The 24345-nt window shown below is 41.4% G+C and overlaps 1 protein-coding gene across 3 annotated transcripts in view; it reads right to left on the minus strand.

Annotated features, from left to right (window-relative positions):
- The window catches only part of SGCD (sarcoglycan delta), an 894446-nt gene that overhangs the window by 127748 nt on the left and 742353 nt on the right, over positions 1 to 24345 (minus strand). For all 3 annotated transcript variants that reach the window (XM_070517163.1, XM_070517164.1, XM_014842696.3), the window contains 2 exons: positions 9882 to 9969; positions 788 to 907 (listed from right to left, as the gene is read on the minus strand). In XM_070517163.1, coding sequence (XP_070373264.1) covers positions 788 to 907; positions 9882 to 9969 — 208 coding nt within the window. The remainder of the gene's footprint in view (positions 1 to 787; positions 908 to 9881; positions 9970 to 24345) is intronic.

Genomic DNA, 24345 nt, shown 5'->3' on the forward strand with positions numbered 1-24345 from the left:
AGCAAGAGCAGCACCAGTGGTTACCACTGACTGAGCACTATTTTGTGCTAAGCACTGTGACAAGTGCATATAACATGATCTCATTTAACCCTAGGAACAACTTGAGATGGTGGATGTTCTTAGCCTGACTGAGCAGAAAAGAAAAGTGGCTCAGGGATGTTGGTAACTTGCCCAAAGTGACACAGCTAGTAGGCATCAGAGCAGGGATTAAGAGCCAGATCAGCTCCAGCCCCAGGCCTTAAACCACCGTGTTAGATGGTTTCAGTGTACAGCCACAGAAGACTAATTTGCTATGCGCTCAAATTCAGTGATCCCAACTGTAGAACCACAGCTATTCCTGTAAATGGTTTTACAAACAAATCATAAGGCCCTCCCACCAGAGCTTCTAATTCAGTAAGTCATGGTTGGATTCATGAACCTAAACTTTTCAGAAGTTCCCTAGATGATTCTTAATTCACAACCAGGAATTAGGAACCTCTGTATCATATACACAAGTCTTGACTGCTTCCAGCAAGACTGCCAGTCTGTGAAGATAGGATGCTTTATTATACTTCTTGGCATGAGCCCACACCCCGCCTGATGCTCAGTGTTGGCAGATGTGACACAAAGACTCATGAGAAGTTTTTACCAGGGGACCAAGCTTCAAGGTAGGGGGTGAGGGCTTCATCTGCCTTGATTTAAGAGAATACAGGTAATTCACCTAAAGCACTCTTCGACACAGTTTCATTTTTTTCTCTAAAATGTACACAGTAGCATCAAACCAATTAAATGATTAAAGATTCCTTACCTAAAACTCTTAATCTCTCAGCTCCTACTACCACTTCATTGTTATCTGCAGAGAAGAGCAACTTTCCAGAAACTGTCTTTACTTCAAACTTTTTGCCATAAGCTTCTATGGCTTTTGGACCTAGAATGGAGAGAGAGAATACATTAGCCTCATGCATTCAGTTACAAAGAGCTTTTTGTGTGTTTTTTTTTAAAGATTTTATTTTTCCTTTTTCTCTCCAAAGCACCCCTGTACATAGTTGTGTATTTTTAGTTGTGGGTCCTTCTAGTTGTGGCATGTGGGATGACGCCTCAGCATGGCCTGATGAAGGGTGCCATGTCCGTGCCCAGGATTCGAACCGGTGAAACCCTTGGCTGCTGGAATGGAGTGCGAGAACTCAACCACTCAGCCACGGGGCCGGCAGAGCTTTTCATAGAACATATACATCTGACGAGATTATATTAGACTTTAATGTAAGTGGATTGTTTTTCATAAGTCAACCCTGAAAACCAGTCTTGTGACTTCAGCCATGTCTTGTCAATTCCTTTTAATCATATGCTTCTGGGCAATGATTTTAAAGGCCATCATGTCCTTCCTCCATACTAATGCTTGAATGAGATTTCCCTCAGCTAACTACCAAACTACTGTCAAATATCTATAAATTTTGACTGGACATATCAAGGCATGGAAAGCTCACCTTCTCTTGGAGCAACCAGCATATCTTTGGCCAGCCCTAACCGTTGGAAAGGGTGCCTTTAAATTCAGCTGAAATGTCTCACTCTGTAGCCTTGATCGACTGGCTGCATTTGATATCAGACAAGTCTATTTCCTCAGTATATAGATCATTTCCTGGCAGAAAAGGCTATAATATGCTGTAATTAATTGCCTAGTAAGTTGTTGGATCTTTTACGCTAGAATTTCATTCAGTAAAAAATAAATTTCAGGGGCCAGCCCCATGGCGTAGTAGTTAAGTTCGGTGTGCTCCACATCAGTGGCCTGGGTTCACAGGTTCGGATCCCAGGCATGGACCTATACCACTCGTCAGCCATTCGGTGGCAGCGACCCACATACAAAATAGAGGAAGACTGGCCAGATGTTAGCTTAGGGCTAATCTTCCTCAAGCAGAAAAAGAGAAATATTGGCAATAGATGTTAGCTCAGGGTGAATCTTCCTCAGCAAAAATAAAATCAAATAAAAAATAAAATAAACTTCAGAGGGTTTAGCATACGACAACAGATGCTGTTCTTGAAGGTGGGGCTATAGTGGTGGCATCTTCTGATGGAGACAGATATGAATTTAAACAGTTATTGATAAACAAACCAGAAAATCACACAGAGTTTCAGCTACTATAGCAAAAGTAAAACAGGTTAATGTGTTACAATTCCTAAAAAAAAAAAAAAAAAAGGAAAAAAAGACATTTTAGTCTATCTGAGCTGGAGCCACCTGAACACCTACAGTTCAGATGGTTCCCAAAAGATGGTCTGCATAAATGCACCAGAACAACCTTAGGGTGTAATCAACCTCACTGACCCTAGCTCAGATCAAAAGGAATCTACCTTTTGATCTGGAAATTCACATAGAAAAATTTTTGAGGATAGAAACCAGAAATCTTTCATTTTTCCCAAAACTGCCTAGGAGATTCTGATACAGAGTTTTTGTTTTTTTCTAGTTATTTTTCAAGACTGTGTAGTAATCAAAGGGCCTTCAATACCTTCCAGGTAAATACCACTGGGAACACACGTGTAGTTGAACAAGTTGGGTTTATTAATCATTGCAGTGAGGGAGAACGCACACCATGGGGCATCTCAGTAAGAAGAGAAGACTTACATGATTTGACCTTGTGTTAGGTTATTTTGGGCAGGCTTTATGGAAACGCGGCTTTGCTCTGGATTAGAGGCTGTTAATAAGTGGGAGTAATTTTATGACTGATATCCTAATAAATCTTATCCAGAAGAAGGGAAGACCAGAACAAAGCTAAAACTCTAATGGATAAAGAAACAGCAGTCACTCATATTATCCAGGATAGAGGCATGTTTGGTCATTTTTGTGCTTTAGATAAATGTTTCCATTTTTGTCTGTGTTCACACATGATCAGAGTTGTCTTTGTTTTTTGTTTTGTCTTGATCTTTCATGGCCACCAACTGGCCTTGTCTGGTGTTGATGTTCTGTGAAATTACTTATGTTCAAACAGGAGAACCCTGAGGCTCCGCTGATAGTGCCAGGCCAGCCCCCGGACATCTCGGGTTGCTTTCCTTTATGTTAAGACTATCAGACTAAGAATCAGAAGACAAAAATTATGTCTCAACTCTCTCATTTTCTGGTAATGTGACTTTGGGCAAATCATTTGATCTTTCTGAACCTCATTTTCTGCACCTATAAAATTGTACAATCACCATTTATTCTATTTAACTCATAGGAAAGTTAAAAGGATCAAACTAAACTGTGTTTGTAGAAAGAAATTTGTAGGCGGCCAAGCTCTGTGAAATATAGGGGACTGCTCTTGTGATTATCATCATTCTTGTGATCATGACCACCACCATTTTTCTAATGCAATGGTCACAACACATTGAAAAGAATTCATGATGAGTACCTCTTAGTACACTTGCCCCATTCACATAATCATGTCAATTTGGCAGATCTGATCCTTTGCCTAGACATCCATATCAGCCCTCTGATGAAAAGAAGGACATTGGAAATGCTCCTTAACGAGCAGGGTATTCAAACAGCAGACAAGGTACAGAATTTCCAAACAGCACAGGACTGGAGATTATCTTATTTGACTGTCTTCAGGCTACAGGTGAGAACAACAGTGGCAGCAAGGCCAAGGGCTCTTTCAAGGCCACCAAGTGAGCTAATGGCAGATCTGGGTCTGGAACTGAGCTCTTAGACATGTCCCTTAGAAGAAAAAGGATGTTTATTTGTCTAGAAAGGAGAAGGGGGCTGGAGCCAACAAACAAGGAGAAGCTATGAGAGGGCTTTTGGAGGATGAGGGGAAGTAAAAAGCTGGAGACAAGGACCAGAGAGAGATCTTGAAAGAACAGAGAGGTACAATGAGGGATTTGTATTAGCTTGTTCTGCAAGACCTAAGAGGCAGCTGTCTTCTTGGACACACCAAAACCTTCAGTAAATTCTGTAATACTTGTCAATGCTCTGGGCTTGTTACCATTTTTTAGGGGAGATACTGGGGATCAGGAGGTAAAGAAGTGTTAATGAATGAACGAATGAATGGCCTTATGATACGCATAGGGGAGCATAGCTTGCCCACTCTGGATCCTGTCAGATGATAAACTGGCAGTATGACTGGGGATACAAATGCTTGGACTTTGCCTCTAAGGATCTGAGCAATTACAGGAGATATGACCTTGAGGAGTCAGTCAAGGACACCTGCCCGTGTATAAACTGAGTTTACTCTGAACTTACGAGTGGTGTGTGAGACAGACAGGAGAGTATACTGAAGAGACCGCAGCAATCAGGGAACACAAAACACAATTATCTTGCTTTTCAGGGCTTCTCAGAAAACAATGGGATTTACCAAGGCCTAGAACCATTTGAGTGTATAAAGCTCAGTAATTGGGAGTTTTAGCCAAAAACCCAAGGAGGGATGGCCGGCTCAATGGTGCAGATGACTTGTCCTTTTGTCGATTTCACCTGGGGCTGCCAAACCTCCTTGGACGTGTGAAATCTTAAAAACGTGATTCTAGAGAGAAATGCAAATGCAGCTGGAGACTGCTCAGGAGGTCTCCTGGTGAACCCATTGTTCCTCCCTGGGATGGAAGAAAATCATTATTCTTAACCCGAAACTAATCTTCAGATAATCCCCCTGTGCGTGCAGCAGTACACGTGTGAAGTACCTCTTAATTAATTGCCTCAACAGAGAGAAAGACTGGAATCCACCAGGATGTACCAGTATTCTCCTAGTCATGCCACTGACACCATTCTGGGAGCTGGAAAGCCTGGGGGCCACCCAGCCTAATTTATTTCCCCAACTCCCTGGATCCTGGGACTCTTCCCCACACTGGCAAGATGCTGTGGAAGACTACACGACAACTTCCTCCTTGCAGGTCAGAGGGTTTCCCGTTCGGACCCACCACCGAGATGATACTAAATCAGCAGCAGGATGATCCAGTGTGATTGCAGCCTAGCCTGGGAACTTAAATACCATTTAAAGCATTGTTTCCTGCGAAAAGATTACCTGAATGGCTAATATTGGAACATCTTCTGGGCTTTTGAGACATTCTTTAGGTAAGCAGGAGAATCTTGAGTCCTCAGGATTGCCTTAGCAAACCTGGCCACTTGGACAGCAGGGGTCATTGCTCTCCGGTAAGTACACCATCAAGTGTAACAGGCTTTATAAGATATTGTCTTCTGGAACTGCTCTATGCTTTCCCCCATGTGTGTAAATGTAAAAGGAGAACCCTCAAGGGAAACTTTAGGGGTGAGTGTCCATGTGCATATGTGCTTACAATTATATTTTGAACAATCTACTCTCCTCTGTAGAAATCCTCTTTTTATTTATTTATCTATTTATTTTATTTTTAATTGCAATAACATTGGATTATAACATTACATAGCTTTCGGATGCACATCGTAATATATTCTGAATTCTGTGTAGATTACATCATGTTCACCACCCAAAAACTAATTATAGTCCATCCCCTCACATGTGAGCCTAATCACACCTTTTGCCCTAACCCCCTTCCACCATGGTAACCATCAATCCATTCTCCGTTGCTATGTGTTTGTTTGTTGTTGTTTTTATCTTCTACTTATGAGAGAGATCATACGGTATTGGACTTTCTCCCTCTGACTTATTTCACTCAGCACAATACCCTCAAGATCCATCCATGTTGTCACACAAGGCCAGATTTCATCATTTCTTATGGCTGAGTAGTATTCCATTGTGTATATATACCACATCTTCTTTACCTATTCATCCCCTGATGGGCACCTAGGTTGCTTCCAAGTCTTGGCTATTGTGTATAATGCTGCAGTGAACATAGGGGTGCAGGCATTTTTATGCCTTTGTGTTATCAAGTTCTTTGGATAAATACCCAGCAGTGGGATAGCTGGATCATATGGTAGATCTATTCTTAATTTTCTGATGCAACTCCATGCTGCTTTCCATAGTGGCTGCACCAGTTTGCACTCCCACCAGCAGTGTACAAGGGTTCCCATCTCTCCACATCATCTCCAACATTTGTTGTTTCCTGTCTTGTTAATTATAGCCATTCTGACCGGAGTGAGGTGATACCTCATTGTAGTTTTGATTTGCATTTCCCTGAGAGCTAATGACGTTGAGCATCTTTTCATGTGCCTGTTGGCCATCCGTGTATCTTCTTTGGAGAAATCTCTGTTTAGATCTTTTGCCCATTTTTTAATTGGGTTGTTGGTTTTCTTGTTGTTGAGCTGTACGGGTTCTTTGTATATTTTGGATATTAATCCCTTATCTGATATATGGTTTGCAAATATCTTCTCCCAATTGTTAGGTTGTTTTTTCGTTTTGTTGATGGTTTCCTTTTCTGTGCAGAAGTTTTCAGTTTGCTGTAGTCCCATTTGTTCATTTTTCCTTTTGTTTGCCTTGCCTGGTCAGACAGGGTACTTGAAGATATGCTGCTAGGACCGATGTCAAAGAGCGTACTGCCTATGTTTTCTTCTAGGAGTTTCATGGTTTTGGGTCTTACATCCAAGTCTTTAATCGATTTTGAGTTGATTTTTCCACATGGTGTAAAGGAATGGTCTACTTTCATTCTTTTGCATGTGGCTGTCCAGTTTTCCCAACATCATTTATTGAAGAGACTCTCCTTTCTCCATTATATGCTCTTGGCTCCCTTGTTGAATATTAGCTGTCCATAAATGTGTAGGTTTATTTCTGGGCTCTTGATTCTGTTCCATTGATGTGTGTGTCTGTTTCTGTGCCAGTACCATGCTGGTTTGGTTACTATGGCTTTGTAGTATATTTTGAAATCAGGGAGTGAGATACCTCCAGCTTTGTACTTTTTCTCAGGAATTCCTTTGGCTATTTGGGGTCTTTTGTTGTTCCATATAAATTTTAGGATTCTTTGTTCTATTTCTGTGAAAAACGTTGTTGGACCTTTGACAGGGATTGCGTTGAATCTGTAGATTGCTTTGGGAAGTATGGACATTTTAACGATGTTAATTCTTCCAATCCAAGAGCATGGAATATCTTTCCATTTCTTTGTGTCTTCTTCAGTTTCTTTCAACAATGCTTTATAGTTTTTGGTGTACAGGTATTTCACCTCTTTGGTTAAGTTTATTGCTAGGTATTTTATTCTTTTTCTTGCAATTGTAAATGGGATTGTATTCTTAATTTCTTTTTCTGCTACTTTGTTGTTAGTGTATAGAAACACAACCGATTTTTGTACATTGATTTTGTATCCCGTGACTTGACTGTATTCCTCTATTGTTTCTAAAAGTTTTTCAGTGAATTCTTTAGGGTTTTCTAGATATAAAATCATTTTGTTTGCAAAGAGTGACAGTTTCACTTCTTCTTTTCCAATGTGGATCCTTTTTATTTCTTTTTCTTGCCTGATTGTTCTGGCTAGGACTTCTAATACTATGTTAAATAAGAGTGCTGACAGTGGGCATCCTTATCTAGTTCCTGTTCTTAAAGGGGTAGCTTTCAGTTTTTCTCCATTGAGAATGATATTTGCTGTGGGTTTGTCATATACAGCCTTTATTACGTTGAGGTATTTTCCTTCTATACCCATTTTATTTAGAGTTTTTATCATAAATGGATGCTGTATCTTGTCAAATGTTTTCTCTTCATCTATTGAGATGATCATGTGATTTCTATTCTTCATTATGTTAATGTGCTGTATCTCATTGATAGATTTGCAGATGTTGAACCATCCCTGCACCCCTGGAATGAAACCCACTTGATCATGATGTATGATCTTTTTAATGTATTGTTGTATTCAACTTGCTAGTATTTTGTTGAGGATTTTTGCCTCGATGTTCATCAGTGATATTGGCTTGTAATTTTCTTTTTTTCTGTTGTCCTTGTCTGGTTTTGGTATCAGGATAATGTTGGCATCGTAGAATGAGTTAGGAAGCCTATCCTCCTTTTCAATTTTTCGGAAGAGTTTGAGGAAGGTAGGTATTAAAGTCTTCTTCGAATGTTTGGTAGAATTCACCAGGGAAGCCATCTGGTCCTGGACTTTTATTGTTTGGGAGGTTTTTGATTGCTGTTTCAATCTCCATGTAGAAATCTTCTTGAAAGACTCCTGCTGGCTGGTGTTGAGATGGCTTCTTGCCCATCTCATTTTAATATTAGTTATCTTGTGCCTTACCTAAAGAGTTAGGGCTTGGTGTGTCAGCTCCCAAGAGACCTAACTTGGGCGGGGAGACAGACATAGGGATGAGGGAGGTGAGAGAGAGGAGAGAATGGAAAAGGGAAAGGAGAGAGAGAATGGGGAGGGAGGGGAAGGAGAAGGAAGAAAGAAGAAGGGGCAGAAAGCAAGAAGGGAGGGATAGGGAGAGAGGGAAGGAGAGAGAGAAAGGAAGGAGAGAGGGAGGGGAGAGGGAGACAAAGGGAGACGAAAAGAGGAAGAGAAAGGAGAGCAGTCAAGGGGGGGGGGAGTTGGAAGGGAGAAGCAAAAGGAAAGGAGGAGGTGGGGATGGGGCAGAGGAGAAGAGAGAGAAGGAGGGGGAGAGAGAGATTGACTGACTGACTCTTTTGTTGAACAATAGTCATTTGGGCAGTTCCAGCTTTATCAAAACAAAATCTCTCAAGTAAACCAAATCTCCCACTGCAAATAAATGGCAAATGAGCAGCAGGCTAAATAAGTTCCTTTTAAACGCAGGAATCTGGGAGCTGGAGGTTGGATTTATTTCCCTCCTGGAGGCAATTTTCACACATGCCGCTTAAATCATTGCTTACTGAAGCTGTTTATTTAATTATTTAGCATTGTTACTGTGGGCCAGATGTTACATAAGCAAGGCCGACAATCCAGCCGCATGCTGGAACAACATGTTTATGGATTACGGGCTCTGCTGTGCTGTGGTTCCTTCCACCCCTGAGTCCCTCCACTCGTACAAGGTCCAAGCCACCCCTTGGCTGTGGTCTCCAGGCACTCGTATGCAGCACTCCTGCGGGATGGAGGCAGTGGCCGGGGGACGATGCTTTTTCTCCAGCGAGACTCTGGGCCCGAAGTCACTTGTTTCCCAGAGGTGTGTTTATTAGTGGGGCTCCAGATGTTTTAGTCACAGGAACATTTCAGGGCATTTGGGCAACTGGCTTCTCAAAATGTCCATCTGTACACTTCTCTCTCATCCCTGAAGCCACACAAATGGCATCTTCTGTCTGGAAGTGTAACAGTGCCATTCAGACACACACTCCTTTTCCCTTCTACTGTGGGGGTACCTTACGGCTCCTGTTTATTGCTGCTCATAACCTACAGAGGGGGCATTAATCAGACCACTCAACACTTAATCACAGCCATGATGCTCGTGCTTATCATTATAATCATTATTATGAATAACCAATCCTTGTTTAAATTTCAGGAATAGGCAGCATGAAACCCAGTGGGTGCTTTCCACACTTGTGAGCAGCAGATCTGCTAGATTAAAAGGAACCACACACATGTATTCAGTGGGGCTACATCTGCCTCTTGCAGTTGAGCTAGGTTCAAAGTTAGCACATACGGCAACTATGGCATGGATTCAAACACCCATTAAAAATCCCTTTTAGCACCCATAAAGTCCGGCATGCCTGGTTTTGTGTATACTCTGCTATCTCTCCAATAATCCAACACAGCCAGCATTTCCTCCAACACTGGAGCAGAGAGCTTTTCCATGGGAAACACCAGATGAAGCAGCTGGCTTGTGTTTAGGAGCCATGTTACATGAAAAATAGTTTATTTCCTCCCCTGAACAAGGATTATCAGATTTGCATAAGTTAAACGTGTGTACCTGATGCAACTCTACCCTTCAGTAGAGTCAGGGAACACACGCTACATTCCCCTCCTCCCCACTGTACAATGTGTTAGCAGACAGGCTTGTCTTTACTGCACGTGGAGTTTCATTCAACCTTCGAATCTACATTTTCTGAGTGTTTAGTGTGGACCAGGTGCTGCTAAGTTCTATCTTTCCTTACCTGTTATCAGCTGAGTTAGAACTTTAGTCTGGTCATTGAGAATGTTCACTGTAACATTTCTGGCAGATTTGAAGTAAAGGGCATTCCCCTGTAATAAGAAAATAAGAGAAATGCTTGAAAGTGGCAGATTTCTAAACAAAAAACCTGTAATCCCAACTCTCCAAGGGGCTGAACTGGTTTAAACCAAGATCTAATTGATGTGTCTTTATTTGAAAACTCCAAATGTTTAATGATCCCCACATATGTGATAATTAATTGGCATTCATCCAAAATGGATTTCTCCCGAAGAGACACATAAACAGACACAAGCAAAATAGATTTCACACACAGAAATATTATTGAATCAGAGATAAGTGGGACATAGAGCCCTTTAGATCTTACTGCAGATGTTAGTTAATCTTGGTACTTGGAATCATCAGGAATGACTGATAATCTCCTAATCCTACCCTGTCTAGTTTATGGTTTCTCCAAAGGAACCCTTCGGAGTCCCTAAGGGAGAGCATTAAGTTTACGCAAACTTTCTGCCCCTGGGCAAGTCCACCAGCTGTGAGATCCAGGTGTTCCTTGGGAAGATTGACATCTCCAGGCAGAGATGTTTGCCACACACGTGTACAGACCCAGGAGACCTGGCATCTCCAAGTAGGCCTTTGACTCCTCTTTCTTCCTTTTCTTGTCTCCAGATTTCTTTTCCTCTAGGCACTCTGTGCCTTCATTCTCCTCCCCCTTCAGCAAAAAGGACACCCCACTCCTTTTTTTACAATTTTCACATTGAGAATGACTCAGAACAGGGTTTGGCACATTTTTTCTGTAAAAAGCCTCATAGTAAATATTTTAGGCTTTGTGTGATGTATCGTCTTTGTGGTAACTACTCAAATCTGCTATTTTGGTGCAAAAACAGCCGTAGACAGTACAGGGACAAATGAGTATGGCTGTATTCCAGTAAAACTTTATTCATGACAATGATATTTGAATTTCATATAATTTTAAACTTAAAATTTAATATAAACTTACTGTGTCATGAAATATTATGCTTCCTTTTTTTCCTCAATCATTTAAAAATATAAAAACTATCCTTACTTCACTGGTCACATGAGAATAGGCAGAGGGCCAGATTTAGCCCACAGGCCACAGTGTGCCAACACATGGCTAAGATATTCTCCCTTTCGTGGAGGAAACTAAAGCCATAAACTAAAGGATGAATCTCTGACAGAACATGTCAGTAATCAGATAGTTGTTATTAGAAAAAAGAATGTGGGTAGTCATTCTCGTCTTTCCAAACCTTTGTTACCACACGACATATACCTGCCTGAAAATGCAATAACACCACTACGCAGGGTCCCAAATACAGAAAAATCATTGTCCTACGAGTTATGAGGAAACTGAAGATAGGCAAGTCTTATGTTGACATGGGGACAATGAGATGGCCCATGTATAATACCAGGCAGGGAACAGGAAGGGTGATTATGGAGCTGCAAACGAAGTGTGTGGAGAACTTTCCTGAAGGGTCAGACTGTTCATAGTTTGAGGCTGTGGAGTGGGAAGCAGAGGAGATGCTAATGCTTGAGCTGAACCTTGAAAAGACTATAGATATGATTGTGCCAAGTTGGAATGGAAAAGGGAGATCATGGAGGTAGGATGGTTTGGGGCTGCTCATCTAATGTCTTTTTCCTTCTAAAACTGGCAGGGCCTGGGACCAGATCAGCAAGCCCAGCCTAGTACCTGCATATGGCAGAGTGGCAGGCCTGTGCTGACAGGCAGCCAACACCAAGGCCTGAGGTAGTTTTCATAAGCAGAGGAGAGGGGAGAATGGAGCCACCACCAAGGCATTTTACCATAGATTGATGGTCTAGAGTCATGGTCTCTCACCCCCAAGGTGAACTGCTAAAATGGATGGACTCAGACCCATGACCCACTCAGGCCCTAAATACCCATGTCACCTTGGATGAGAGCTGCTGTCCTAGTGTCAGGGGGAGAGATGATGACTTCTCCCACATCAGTGCACCCACTGCCTCCCTGTAATCCCACACAATGGTTTAAAGTTAAAATTTTACCTGATGAAAAAAGCTTGGTTTTTTTTTTTTTCAACTGGATCAGGGAGGATGAAATACACTGAATCTAATATTGCTGTAGGTCTTTTTTTTGGGTTTTTTTGGCCACTAGGAAACAAATATTAGCCTAAAATAGTTTCTTGGGCATTGTTTCTGGCAGTGCTTAAACTTAATAGTTTAAGTTCTACTTAAAACTTAAAACTATTCAAGTAATGTGAGGATTCAGAACCTGGAACCTAGACAGGAGGTTATTTGTTTCTAGAAGTTGGTGTGCTGACATTTCTCTTTGTATTTTCAGAAACGTGGGAGAGAGAAGGAGGACCTGAATCAGGGAACTGGATAAGCTCACTGCCACTGACCAGTGTGTGACCTTGAGCAAATCATTTAACTGTTCTGTGGTTCATTCTTTGCATTCTGCACCATCAACACGGACACCATCAGCAAACTCACGGCTGACATAACTGAGCCCTCACTATGTGCCACATATGCAGTAGAAACCCTGGTTTCTAAACCCCACTGTACCACTTGCTAGTGGGGTGACTTTAGGAAAATTACATAACTGTTCCAAGCTTCAGTTTCTTTATACGCAGGATGGTACAAATATTAGTTATTACCATATTATTAACATACACCTATTATTGACATTATTAGATTCTACGTGTAATTAATACACACGGCCCAGTGCCAGGCACACAGTAAGTCCTCCACAGCTGTTAGGGTAAGGGCGGGCGAGGGAGAGGGAGAGAAGTGAGGAAGACCTTCATCTGCGTTACCGAGTCCTCACGACCCACCTGTGCTTTGAGTCAGGACTTTGTTCCATTTCCAACATTCTCTGTTTCCATATTTCAAAGGATCTCCCTATATGTGGCTGGCTCCCCATCATCTTTCAAATCCTAGTATCTTCATATGTCACCTGCCTACTCTTAATAATATTCAAATAATTCTATCATGGAAAAAAATCTCCAACAGCTTGGATCAAGTTTTATAGCAAGAGATATAATAAAGCCACCCACTCTTTTTTATTATCATGTCAAAATAGTATAATTTAGCATTAATTGTTCTAATAGGCTAACATCCTGGGAAATTGAGTCTTTGCTACATCAGGGTTTAAACAAAGAGCCTCGATCTAGCCTGGGACACATTGCTGTAATCCTCCCAAATACCTGATAACAGAAAGATTACCAGGAAAAAAGCACGAACCAGCTAACAAGCACTGAAGTGCCTCCCACGGCAGCTGGGTCAGTGTGATTTCATTTAGCTCTCTGGCTCTGCTTACTGAGACTAAATCAGGAAATACCAGCCAAGCAAAGCATCCCTGGGGTCTCCGTGGTATTAGAAGAAGTAGGGGAAACACTCTCTTTCATGTCTGAGAAGCTCAATTCTGCCCTCTCAGCTTCTTCTCTTCCCCCTACCTCCCTCCCACTCACCACCGCAGTCTCTGGGTCTGGGAGGTTAATTTCTGCCGCAGGAGATCTTGCTCTGGGGCCAATGACTTTCAGAAACTGACCTCAAGGCAACCATCCGAGGACAAAGGGCTTGCAGGGAACCACTAGGAGGCTCAGCTCTGTCTGGCAGAAAGAAGACTGGCAGAACTGCGGTTAATGATGAAGATCAGAGTTCTGGACCAGATCAGGTCAGTCTGTGGCCAACCAGCCCACAATTCTTCTGGACACAGGGTGAGGCTGTGTGGTAGATGAGGGAGGGAGGCAATGCATCATTTCTCCCACGTTGGGTGAGAAGAACAGGTCCACATCAGAATTCTCCCCAAATAACAAAAGTCTGCAGAATTTTGACAGAGAAGAATCCCCATCACATGTGTTTCTCTAAAGCAGAACAGAATCAGAACAGACCTTTTCTTTCTTTCTTTCTTTTTTTTTTAAGGAAGATTAGCCCTGAGCTAACATCTGCCGCCAATCCTCCTCTGTTTGCTGAGGAAGACTGGCCCTGAGCTAACATCCATGCCCACCTTCCTCTACTTTATACGTGGGACGCCTGCCACAGCGTGGGACGCCTTGCCAAGCAGTGTGTATGCAGGTCTGCACCCAGGATCCAAACAGGCGAACCCCAGGCCACTGAAGCGGAACGTGAGCACTTAACCGCTGCGCCACTGGGACGGCCCAAATCAGACCTTTTCTTGATGACTCAAGACCACTGAAATGAACATTATTTGTTCCACAACATCCTCCAGGGGCTGCTGTATGCGTGTGGCTATTTGAACAGTAAATGCTCCATCATGCTGATATTTAAAAACTCTCATATCTGATTTTTAAAAATGTATTATTTATTCTTATATCAAAACAGTCCACATAAATGTCAAATACTACAAAGCTTATATCAAAGACCAGGGGTTCATACCTCTCACCCCCATAAGAGCTTTCAACTTGCTAGGATGCTTCTTCAGGTATTTCCCTCCCTGTGGCCCAAAATCTGCTTCTATGCTATCTCTTGATTTATCTTCTTCAGCTTCTAGCCATTGAATTTCTGCAATAATATCTACTCTTCCACACAACTTAGGTTAAATCCATATTCAGAATCTACATTATTACGATTATGTGTATGTTGTCCACAGCTGAGCAAAGTAATGTTCTTTAACTAACATGTCCTTTTTCTTTCTTGTACTTCTTTTTCCTTCTCCTAGAGTCAATAAATGCTCCATTTATAAAAAAATGCTTTATTTCTTTTCCTCCTAATGTTCAATCTTTTTCTTTAGGTTCTATTTTCTGGCAAATATCCTCAAATTTAAGTTCCAACCTTCATGTTGATTTTTTTAACTTGTATTATCATACTTTTAATTTTCAAGAGCTTTTTCTTATTCTTTGAACTTTCCTTTTTATACCATCCTCTTCTTGTTTGATTGATGCCCTGTCCTCTCTGAGATGGTAATAAAAAAGCTGGTTGGAAGCTCCACAGGGTACAGTAGTGGGGATTTGGCTAATTCAATGGAGAACCTCCAAATGTCAATATCTGTGGGCAGTCAGTACCTCTGGGCTAGTTTCATCAAAGAGGAATTTTCTAACTCCTGCCAGGAAGGTGGTGGTGTAACTTTAGATGTGAGAGTCCTGAGTGTCAGAGGAGAAGAGGGCTGGGCATTTTGCTCTTCAGAGACAGACTTTCAATTCAACCTGTTTTTGGTGCCTCATTCCTAACTTCATCTGTGTCTAAAATCCAAAGCCCAGTGGTCCTTTGGTCGAACCTTCTGGAAAACAATTCTCCTATCCTCTGCTAGACTGGGAAGAGGTACTTGCCTAACTGGGTCAACCGGGGATGGGATGTGGGGCTAGATGTAGAGTCCAGTTGGTCTTTATGCAGATTTTTGAGCCAGTCCTCTTTTTTGGCCCCACTCCAGGGTGCATTATGACTTCTGTGGGCTGTAGGCACTACACCTAATGCCTCATGGATGAGTGCCCCTGGTCATTCACTCCATACAGTGGCTTTCAATCCTATAGGGACATCTAGTTCTCATCTACCCGCTTTCCATCATTTTCTTTCCATTTGTCTATGACCATGTAAGTTTACTCCTTTTCAATTTTGTTCTCCATTTACTCTCTTTTCAGTGGGGTTTTTAAATGAATCAGAGACCTCTCATTTTTCACTGCTATCAGTTTGTCTACCTCTAGAGCCACCTCATAGTACTGCCTTCTTAAGAGGTTAAAGTTGTGCACAAGTCAAGAATAGGTAGTCTCTGGCCCACGGCCCGAGAGCTTCCCTTAAGCATTTTATATACACTGATTGAGTGCCTAGAACATATTATATCCTGTCTGGGGCACTGGAGAATGGGAGAGATATGACTTTTATGTTTGAGAACTCCTTGCCCAGTGGGAGACTGAGTCAATGAAAAATAACCATAACAACAATGTGATATCACTTCAATCCAGCTCTCTGCTCTCCTGGTACGAAAGGCACAGATTTTAATATTTGCCTTCGATGGTAGCTGTAGCAGCACAGTCTGTTCTGAAATGATGTGGCCTCCAGAAGTTTACTTATCTTGATAATCCTACAGGGCAGTATATTTTCCTTGCCCTCTGAGGAGCTAATAATCTGATTTGGGAATGAAGATAAAGAGGGAAAACCACAAGACAGCTCATAAACAACTTCTACATTCAGGGAAGTTTTTCAACTCTCAGTGGGAATGAAGTTCAGAGAAGGAAGGGATCAGCGTGGCTGGAATCCTGAGGGGTCTTCCCAGAGGAAGGTTTGGCTGGCTTTTGTCTTTTAATCTCACAAAAAGGCAGAGTGGTTCACAATAGCATAGTTTCCATCTAATGTTAACTTTGAGAACAAAGGAGGCTGGCCTGGGGTGTAAAGGTTCAAAGTGTGAGCCTTGGAGTCACACAGATTTGGGCTAGAATTTGCTTTTTACTTACTGTGTGGCCTTGGGTAAATCATTTACATTCTTTGAGCCTCAGTTTCTATATTTATGAAATGAAGTCAAAGGCTACCTAATGGTGTCGATATGAGGATTAAGAGAGACAATTTGTGTCTAGTGCCTACCACAGTGGCTATCAAAATACTTCAGAAACTACAACAAAGAAACAAACAAAACCTACATTAGAAGGGCTTCTTGGAAAATAGCTGATTCTAGGACTGGGTCAAGAAATATAAAAGATGAGCCTGGAGCATCTTGTAGTGCAAGGAAGGAAGTGCTCAAAAAACAAACAAACAAACAAAAATACTCCACAATTATGGGAGCATGGAAAGGGAAACAGGAGACAATTGAAAGTGCTCCCAATGGCCAAAGCTGAAACAATTTGAACAAGAAAATAAATAATGTAGTATTGAATTATAACCCAAAACATAAAATAAATATCCACGAGTCCATACTGATATAAATAAATTATTGAATAGATCAATAGGAGAGAATAAACAAATCTCCCATGTAGAAGAATTCCAAACAATTTTTATAGTTAACTCCCTACTCCTTAAAAGTGGACTGCACATAGTGACTTCCTTTCAAAGAGCATAGCATGGAAAAGGGGCTAGAAACTTCACAGTAGAGAAATCTGAAACACGATCTCAGCCAGGTGATCAAGGCCAACATCAACAGTGAGAAGTCATGCTGATAGTAGGCAGCCTTGATGTATGTGAAGAAAATGACACTTCACCTCTGTGGTCTTCCTCTCCAAAATCCTGAAACTCCATCTAATCGAGAGAAAACCATCAGACAAATCTCAGGAAGGTCACTTCGCAAAATAGCTGACCAGCATTCTCAAAACTAGTAAGGTCATCAAAACCAAAAAAAATCTGAGAAATTGTCACAGCCAAGAAGAACCTAAAGGAACAAGACATGTGTGTGGCATCCTGGATGAGATCTTTGTACGTAAAAAGGACTTAGGCAAAAACTAAGGAAATTTGAATACAGGATGGACTTTAGTTAGTAATAATGTATCAATATTGGCTCATTAAGTGTGACAAAAGAACCCTCCTACTGTTAGATATTAGTAATAGGGGAGACTGCATGTGAGGTGTATAAGAATATCTGCACTATCTTTACAACTTTTCTGTATATAGAAAGCTATTCTGAAATAAAAAAGCTTTTTTTTTTTTGAAAGCTATATTAGGCTGCCAAATTCTAAGATCTGGGAATTCCAGGAAGAGACCTTGGAAAGACACTCATCTCTGAGTCTGAGTAGGCACAAATCTTAATACATCACGGACATGGGATTTCCCTTTGGGGTTGATCACCTTATTTGAAAATTTTCCCTTAAACAAATCCATTTCTATGGGATTCAGTCTTTAGGAATACCAAAATAAGCAATAGTTCATGGGCTTCTCATAGCCAGTTCTCTCTCGGGGGCTCTCTCTACACTATCATTCTTCCCTGGTCAGTTTACAGAAAACAGAGTAATCAGAAGTCACCGGCTTCTTTGCAGTAAGTATCATAATGTATTGGCTACAGTGATCAATGTTCACTAAATAAACTCTTGATGTGACTGGGAAAAAAAAAAAAAAAGACACAAACTTAGCTTTGTCATTAAAATCATCCCCAAAGGATAGTGTAACTCTTTCAGCAAGCATCAATGCCTCTATTATTATCATTATTTTGAATGTGATGCTTTAGTTGTCTTTGAATTGACCCTTTTAAAAGCATGACAAGTATTTAAAAACAACACTCCAGTATGGTTATTTCTATTTTACTTGGAAAAATCTTTCTATAATGATGCTTGGGTAGATTTCTCTTGTTTTGAAAACGTTTTCCAATCATGAATAATGAGCTACACTGTGAAGCACTTACTCAAAATAAGCTGGGAACTGGTCCAGTTTTTCCATGGTAGCATTCCTATTCAGCTACTCTCTACACTGTGCCCAAATTTGGGTGCATTTAGGTCTCTCTTAACATTTAACTTAGTTGGGCTGCTCTGTGCAATGATTCTTTTGAGGTGTCATGTTAGCATGTCAACACTGGAAGGGGACTGCCAGCTTTTCTAGTGCCTGGCACATTCTTGGCACCAACTAGGCTTTCAATAAATATTTGCTGAATAACTGAATGCTAAGATCAAATTAAGAGTCAACAGAGAGTGAGAATTGTCAACAAAACAAGTAATTAAATGAAAGTTGACATCAACTGTCAAAGAGAGTTTTCAAAAGGCAAGCCATGAAGCACGGCTGATGGAATAGTTTAAACATAGAAAACTGAGTGTGGTGGGAGGAGGCAGTGTAGGTCTATAGTCAACCAGTCTTTGTTTACCACCTAATGGAGTGCAAGGAACCATAGGTGATACAAATGAGAGTTGAGATGTTGCCTCTAGATGACAGGGGCACAAATTGTTTCCCCAAATTCTTGCTGACATAAAGGTTAAATTATGCCTGGAATCTCCCCTGGGCTTGCCGCACTCATCTGGTGTGTGGTCTGGAATATGCCCTCTTGAGTGTCCTTTATCAGTTCAATCCATTAACATTTTCAAGCTATCTTCTAGGCATAAAGGACTGTGCCAAGTACTGAGCAGGTGGCTTCTGCTTTCCTGGAGCTTATGACCTAGTAGGAAAGATGGACCCCAAATTAAGAGTTCCATAAATGATTATATAATTGTAATTGCAATGTGTGCAAGGAATGCAAAGAGGAAGTTGAAATGAGAGCATATGCAGGGGAAACCTACCCTAATTTGGGCAGTCAAAGGTGATGTTTCTAAGGGAGAGATATTTTGGCTGAGATCACAGGGATGAGTGAAAATGAGTTAGCTGAAGCAGAGGAGAAAGAACTTTTCAGACAGAATTGTAGACATGTGTACCGGCCCTAGGGCAGGAGGGAGCTTGGTATATTTAAGAGGCAGAGAGAAAACCCAATTTGTGTTTGGAGCTTGATGATCAAAAGAGAGAGGGAAACACATACCCCAAGTTTGCCATCAGGTTTGTTAACTCTGCCCACGCTGTCTTCTCATGAATGGGAATGTTTGACTTTTATATAAGAAAACTCATTTGTTTTTCCTTAAGGATGGTTTCTTGGGGTTTCATAAAGAAATCCTTTCCTGCCCTAATTCATTCCTTGTATTCTCCTTTATTAACATTTGACTTTTACTTCTCATACTAAGTCTTTATTGCCTTTGGAATCCACTTTTGTATATAGTTTAGGTGGGAATCCAAATGAAGCCATTTTCCTCAACACTATCTACCAAGCGAATGTTATTTTCCCCACTGATATGTGATGCCACTTTTATCATATATTAATTTCCAAATACACATGAGGCTGTCTCAGAGCCTTCTAGTCTGTTCTATTTTCTATCTGTTTAAACTGCCAGAAAGAATCAATAGGGAAATGAACAGATTTTTGTGTAAGAGTTGTCAGCTGAGATAGTTTAATTGTGAATATTTTTCTAAAGGAGCTGTTACTATTCATTGTGGAGGTACAGTGGAATTTAAAAGGTAGGTTGTAGGATTGAAAGAAATGCCCACTGAACCCCAATATATCAGACTGAAGGAATTCATACGTAACACTTCCTGAGCTGAATTCTTAAGTCCCCAATCTCAACAACTTACTATTTTATTTCTATAGTTTGTGGTATGTCTAAATATAAGATAGATCTGTCTTCCTTCTTCGTTCTTACAGGCCATTTAAACAATATTGAACTTTCTCTAAAGATGGAAAGTCACTGAAGGGTTTTAAGCATGGGCATGATTTGAACGGATTTTCATTTAAACATCATCACTCTGGCTACCTTATGAGGACTGACAAGAAAGTGGTAACACTTGATGTGAGAGGCTAGGTGGGAGACTATTGCAGTCATCCAGGTGAGAAACCATGGCAGCTAGAACTGGAGTTGGGGTAGGGGAAGACAAGTAGAGAGTATACATTTTTAGAAGAGACAGGAGTTGATAAGTGACTGGGCTTGGGAATGAGGAATGCACAGAGCCAAGGATGACTGTTCCATTTCTTGGCAATTGAAGAGGTAGTAGGCCATTTACTGAGATAGAGAACAGCGGGTAAGAGAGAACATTCACAGGGAGAGTTTGTGAGATGGGAGATTGGGGACTTAAGAATTCAGCTCAGGAAGTGTTAAGTATGAATTCCTTCAGTCTGATATATTGGGGTTCAGTGGGCATTTCTTTCAATCCTACAACCTACCTTTTAAATTCCACTGTACCTCCACAATGAATAGTAACAGCTCCTTTAGAAAAATATTCACAATTAAACTATCTCAGCTGACAACTCTTACACAAAAATCTGTTCATTTCCCTATTGATTCTTTCTGGCAGTTTAAATTTTACTTTCTGCTTTCTCTAGAAATCATCAGTAAGGATCCTAGGGCAGACATATAAAAATGCAATCGGTAACTTAAAGATAACATGCCAAGGAAAATTTCTCATAGTTTGAGGTTATAAAGAATTGAATGAAACTTCCCAGGAAGTGAAAGATCAGTGGTTCTTCTGGTGAGCGTGTGGGTGTGGGTGTGGGTGTGTGTGACCAGAGGCTGGCAGAGGGGAGGGGTTCTAATTACAGATGTAATAAACAAGTCAGCAGGAGACATAAAATTATGAATAAACTTTAATTTGCTAGTCAAGTTTCCTGAAATGTAGCTAACTTCATAGGAGAAGAGAAAATGCTGATGCCTTTTCCTCTTTTGGGCTGAGGTCAGACAAGAGGCTTAAACGGGATGCCTTGGCTAAGAATGGCTTCTTCCACTTCCCAACCAAAGAGCTCCAAGTGACATATTGTAACCTGGACTTAGTCGTGAGGGCTGCGGCTGTTGCAGAGGTTGCTTTGGGATGCATTAAGAGGCAGATGTTTTATCTTTGCTTGGCTTGGAAAGCCAAGGCCAGAGCTCAGCCAGTCACCCTTTTATGTGCCTGGCACAGCATGAAGATTTGTACCAGCAGTGTAAGAGGTTGCCTAGAGCCTTTGCTATAGATGGAAAGGCAACATTAACATTCAAGTAACAGTCCAAAACCAATAGGAGATCAGAGACAGACGATGCAGGTGGCACCTGACAATGTTCAATGCACTCTCCTATATATTATCTCAGGTGACAATTTCACAGCACATAAAATGATACCAGCTTCAGTAACTGTCTGAACCTTCTTTCTGATAATTCCCAGCATTCGGTAGAAAACTTTTCCATAATATGGGAATAGCTCTTCTTAAAAATAGAATAAAATAAAAATCTCTCCCAAAAAGGTTTTGAGGGCAAAAAAATTCAGGGAATTCAATACACCTTCCCCCTCCTTCTAGCTGCACAGCGTGGGTTAGTATACCATAGGCTCTGAGAAGGCCTACATTAACAGAATTTGGTTAGCTTTGTGTAGCGACAGTTCCAAGATTTACTTAAGCAGGCTTAACAGAGAACCTGATGCATGATAAGCTTTCAACAATACCTGCTGAATTGGCTAAAGTCTGTGATCCCAGTGAGCAGGAGTTATTGCCATTTTACAGATGAGAAGACAGAGGCTAATTGTGGGGCATGACTTGCCCAGGCTTGCATGCCAGTAAGTTGCAGAGAGAGAGAACTCAGGACTGAGGACGCTGGACTTGAGCACTTTTCTCCCGTTCTATTGCTGTGGAATGTGTAGTCTAAGCTGTAAGTGCAAGAGCTGTGATGAAGGAAAGACTTCGGTACTGGTTGGCAGAGTTAGGGAGATCTTCACAGAGAGGGCGAGAGGCATGACCAGGGTTTCTGGTGAAGTCCATAAATAGACTTTGCAGTACAAGGAGGCAGCTCCGTCTTTCCCCCATGAGGTCAACCTGATTCCAATACTGCAGCATTAAAACTCAACAGACTGCAAGATTAAGAGAGACTTCTCTCATGGAAGCTTCGTTCTTCCCTAGTGCAGAAAATAATAAGACAAAAATGATTCCACCCTATTCTTTGTTACAGAAACTCTGCAGGCCAGGCTTATCTGGCTGTTGGCCACATTTGCAAATAGGATTCTTCCACACACGGTGTTCTTGAGCAATCCTAGATCTGGGAGCAGAGGTCTGGGCTGCGTGGCTGGCCCCTACATGTTCCTCGGCTCTGTTTGCACATGTTTTCCCCCATCCATCAGTGAGGGCCTTTTGCTTTGGATCTTGACCTTTCACAGAATAGTGTGTGGCATTCTAGGAAGTCCAAAAGCATCTCTCAGGAACAGTCTGGGTGCAGGTGACGTGAGCCTTTCAGAGAGAAACAAGTGGAAGCAGAGGCTGGAATTGCTACATAGAGAGGAAGACAGCCGCTGCGCAGGCCTGGCTTGTGTTGTGGGAGAGCTGCACTGTGACTTGTTTTAGAAGACACACACCCCGCCTAATGCTGACTGACTGGTTGGAGTCTTCACCCCTTCAAAAGTGAATCTGAGTGACATAGCCCCAAACTCCGAACCTTGGGGCGACTCGAGCCTGTCTGTGGGGTGGGCTGTCGTGGTTATGCCAGGCTTTGGAGAAACACACCCTCAGCTGGGACTCCAGCTTTGCCATTTCTGAGCTACTATTTCTAGCTCATACAGCCTCATTTTCCTCAACTGGAAAATGCGCATAATAACATGCAAACTGGAGATAACAGTGCCTTCCTTACAGAGCTGAAAGGATTAACTAAAATAGCACATGTAAGGAATTTAGCATCATGTTTGTACCTTTGAATATATATTTTTGAAAACAGTGTGAGATGATTGATGTTGATGGTTGAAAAGCTCTGTCGGCTCCGACACATTGACAGAGGTATTAGGGCATGAACCATTTTTGCCTTGTACACAGTGGTTAAGAGCCTGATTTTAGGCAGAAGAGCTAGGCATGGAACCTAGTTCTACCATACACTAGCACTGTGAATGCAGGCAGGCAACTTAACATCTCTGTGTCTCAGTCTCCTCACTGTAAAGCATGGGGAGAATAGCATCCACCTCATAGGCTGCTGTGAGTAGTAAGATGACATATGCAAGACATACAGCATAGTGCCTAGTAAAGAGTAAGAACTCAACATGTGGTAACAGTTCCTGATATTTATAAACAAGGAGTGCCCTGTATAGCATTTGTGTCCAGGCAGAGTAAGTGGCTCTCTGCTCTGGTTAAAGAGCCACAGAAAGGCACCTTGACCTATGGTTGACTCTGCTCCTTAGATGTAAGCCTTCCTCACCAGCTGCCATGGAGAGCCAGGCTTGTGGACAATGGAGGCCGAGAGGGTAACTGTTGATTCCAAATGAGGACATGAAACACTAACTTCATCTAGGGTGCTAGACCATGTCCAACTGGGCGGGGAATTCAGGAAGGGCAGGCAGAAAAGGAAGTATTCTAACAAAATATTTCATACTTGAGACATAGTGTCTGCACTTTGTATCCATGTAGTTACCAGAGTTACAGAAACAGTAAGCAGTAATAATCCCCAGGTCACACAGAACCTCATCCAGAACCCAGGCTCAGTCCTGGGACCTTCCTGCCATGACCCCTGAGTCCTTATAGCTCCTAAGAAGTGGCAGGTAATACATGGTTTTAATTTTCTTGTTCAGAAAAAAGAAATGAACACGCATTATTTTCACAACCATAAAAAAATCATGAATATACAATATGTTCACAATCATGAATATCATGAATAAAAAATATAAACATATTCATAAAATAACATGACATTAAATTTAAAAAGTATTAAAAAATACAGGCAATATGTAAGTTTCTTACTTATTTTTGTGTGCTCTTAATTTCCTTCTTGGCAGGTCAAAAATGTCTAGTTTCTTGGGCAGGTCCAAAGGAAGAGAAGAGGGGTGATTTCATAATTGTCATTAATCCTTTGAAAAGAAAGCTCAGTTCTTGTAGGAAAAGCACACACATTTTCCACTCCCCTCACTTAACGAAGTAATGTCTGCATTATATTAGTTTGATTGAAAAACGGATATGTCAAAGGAGGAAATCAGCTAAAGTGAATTTTGATTAAATTAGTGTAAGTCTTTGTCAGCTCAGAAACATACCTCATTCCTTATTCTGTAGGAAAGTAACAGTATCATGTAGTCAGGTACTTTGAGCGCTT

The sequence above is a fragment of the Equus asinus genome, chromosome 9 (assembly GCF_041296235.1).
Source record: "Equus asinus isolate D_3611 breed Donkey chromosome 9, EquAss-T2T_v2, whole genome shotgun sequence".
Lineage (NCBI taxonomy): Eukaryota > Metazoa > Chordata > Mammalia > Perissodactyla > Equidae > Equus > Equus asinus.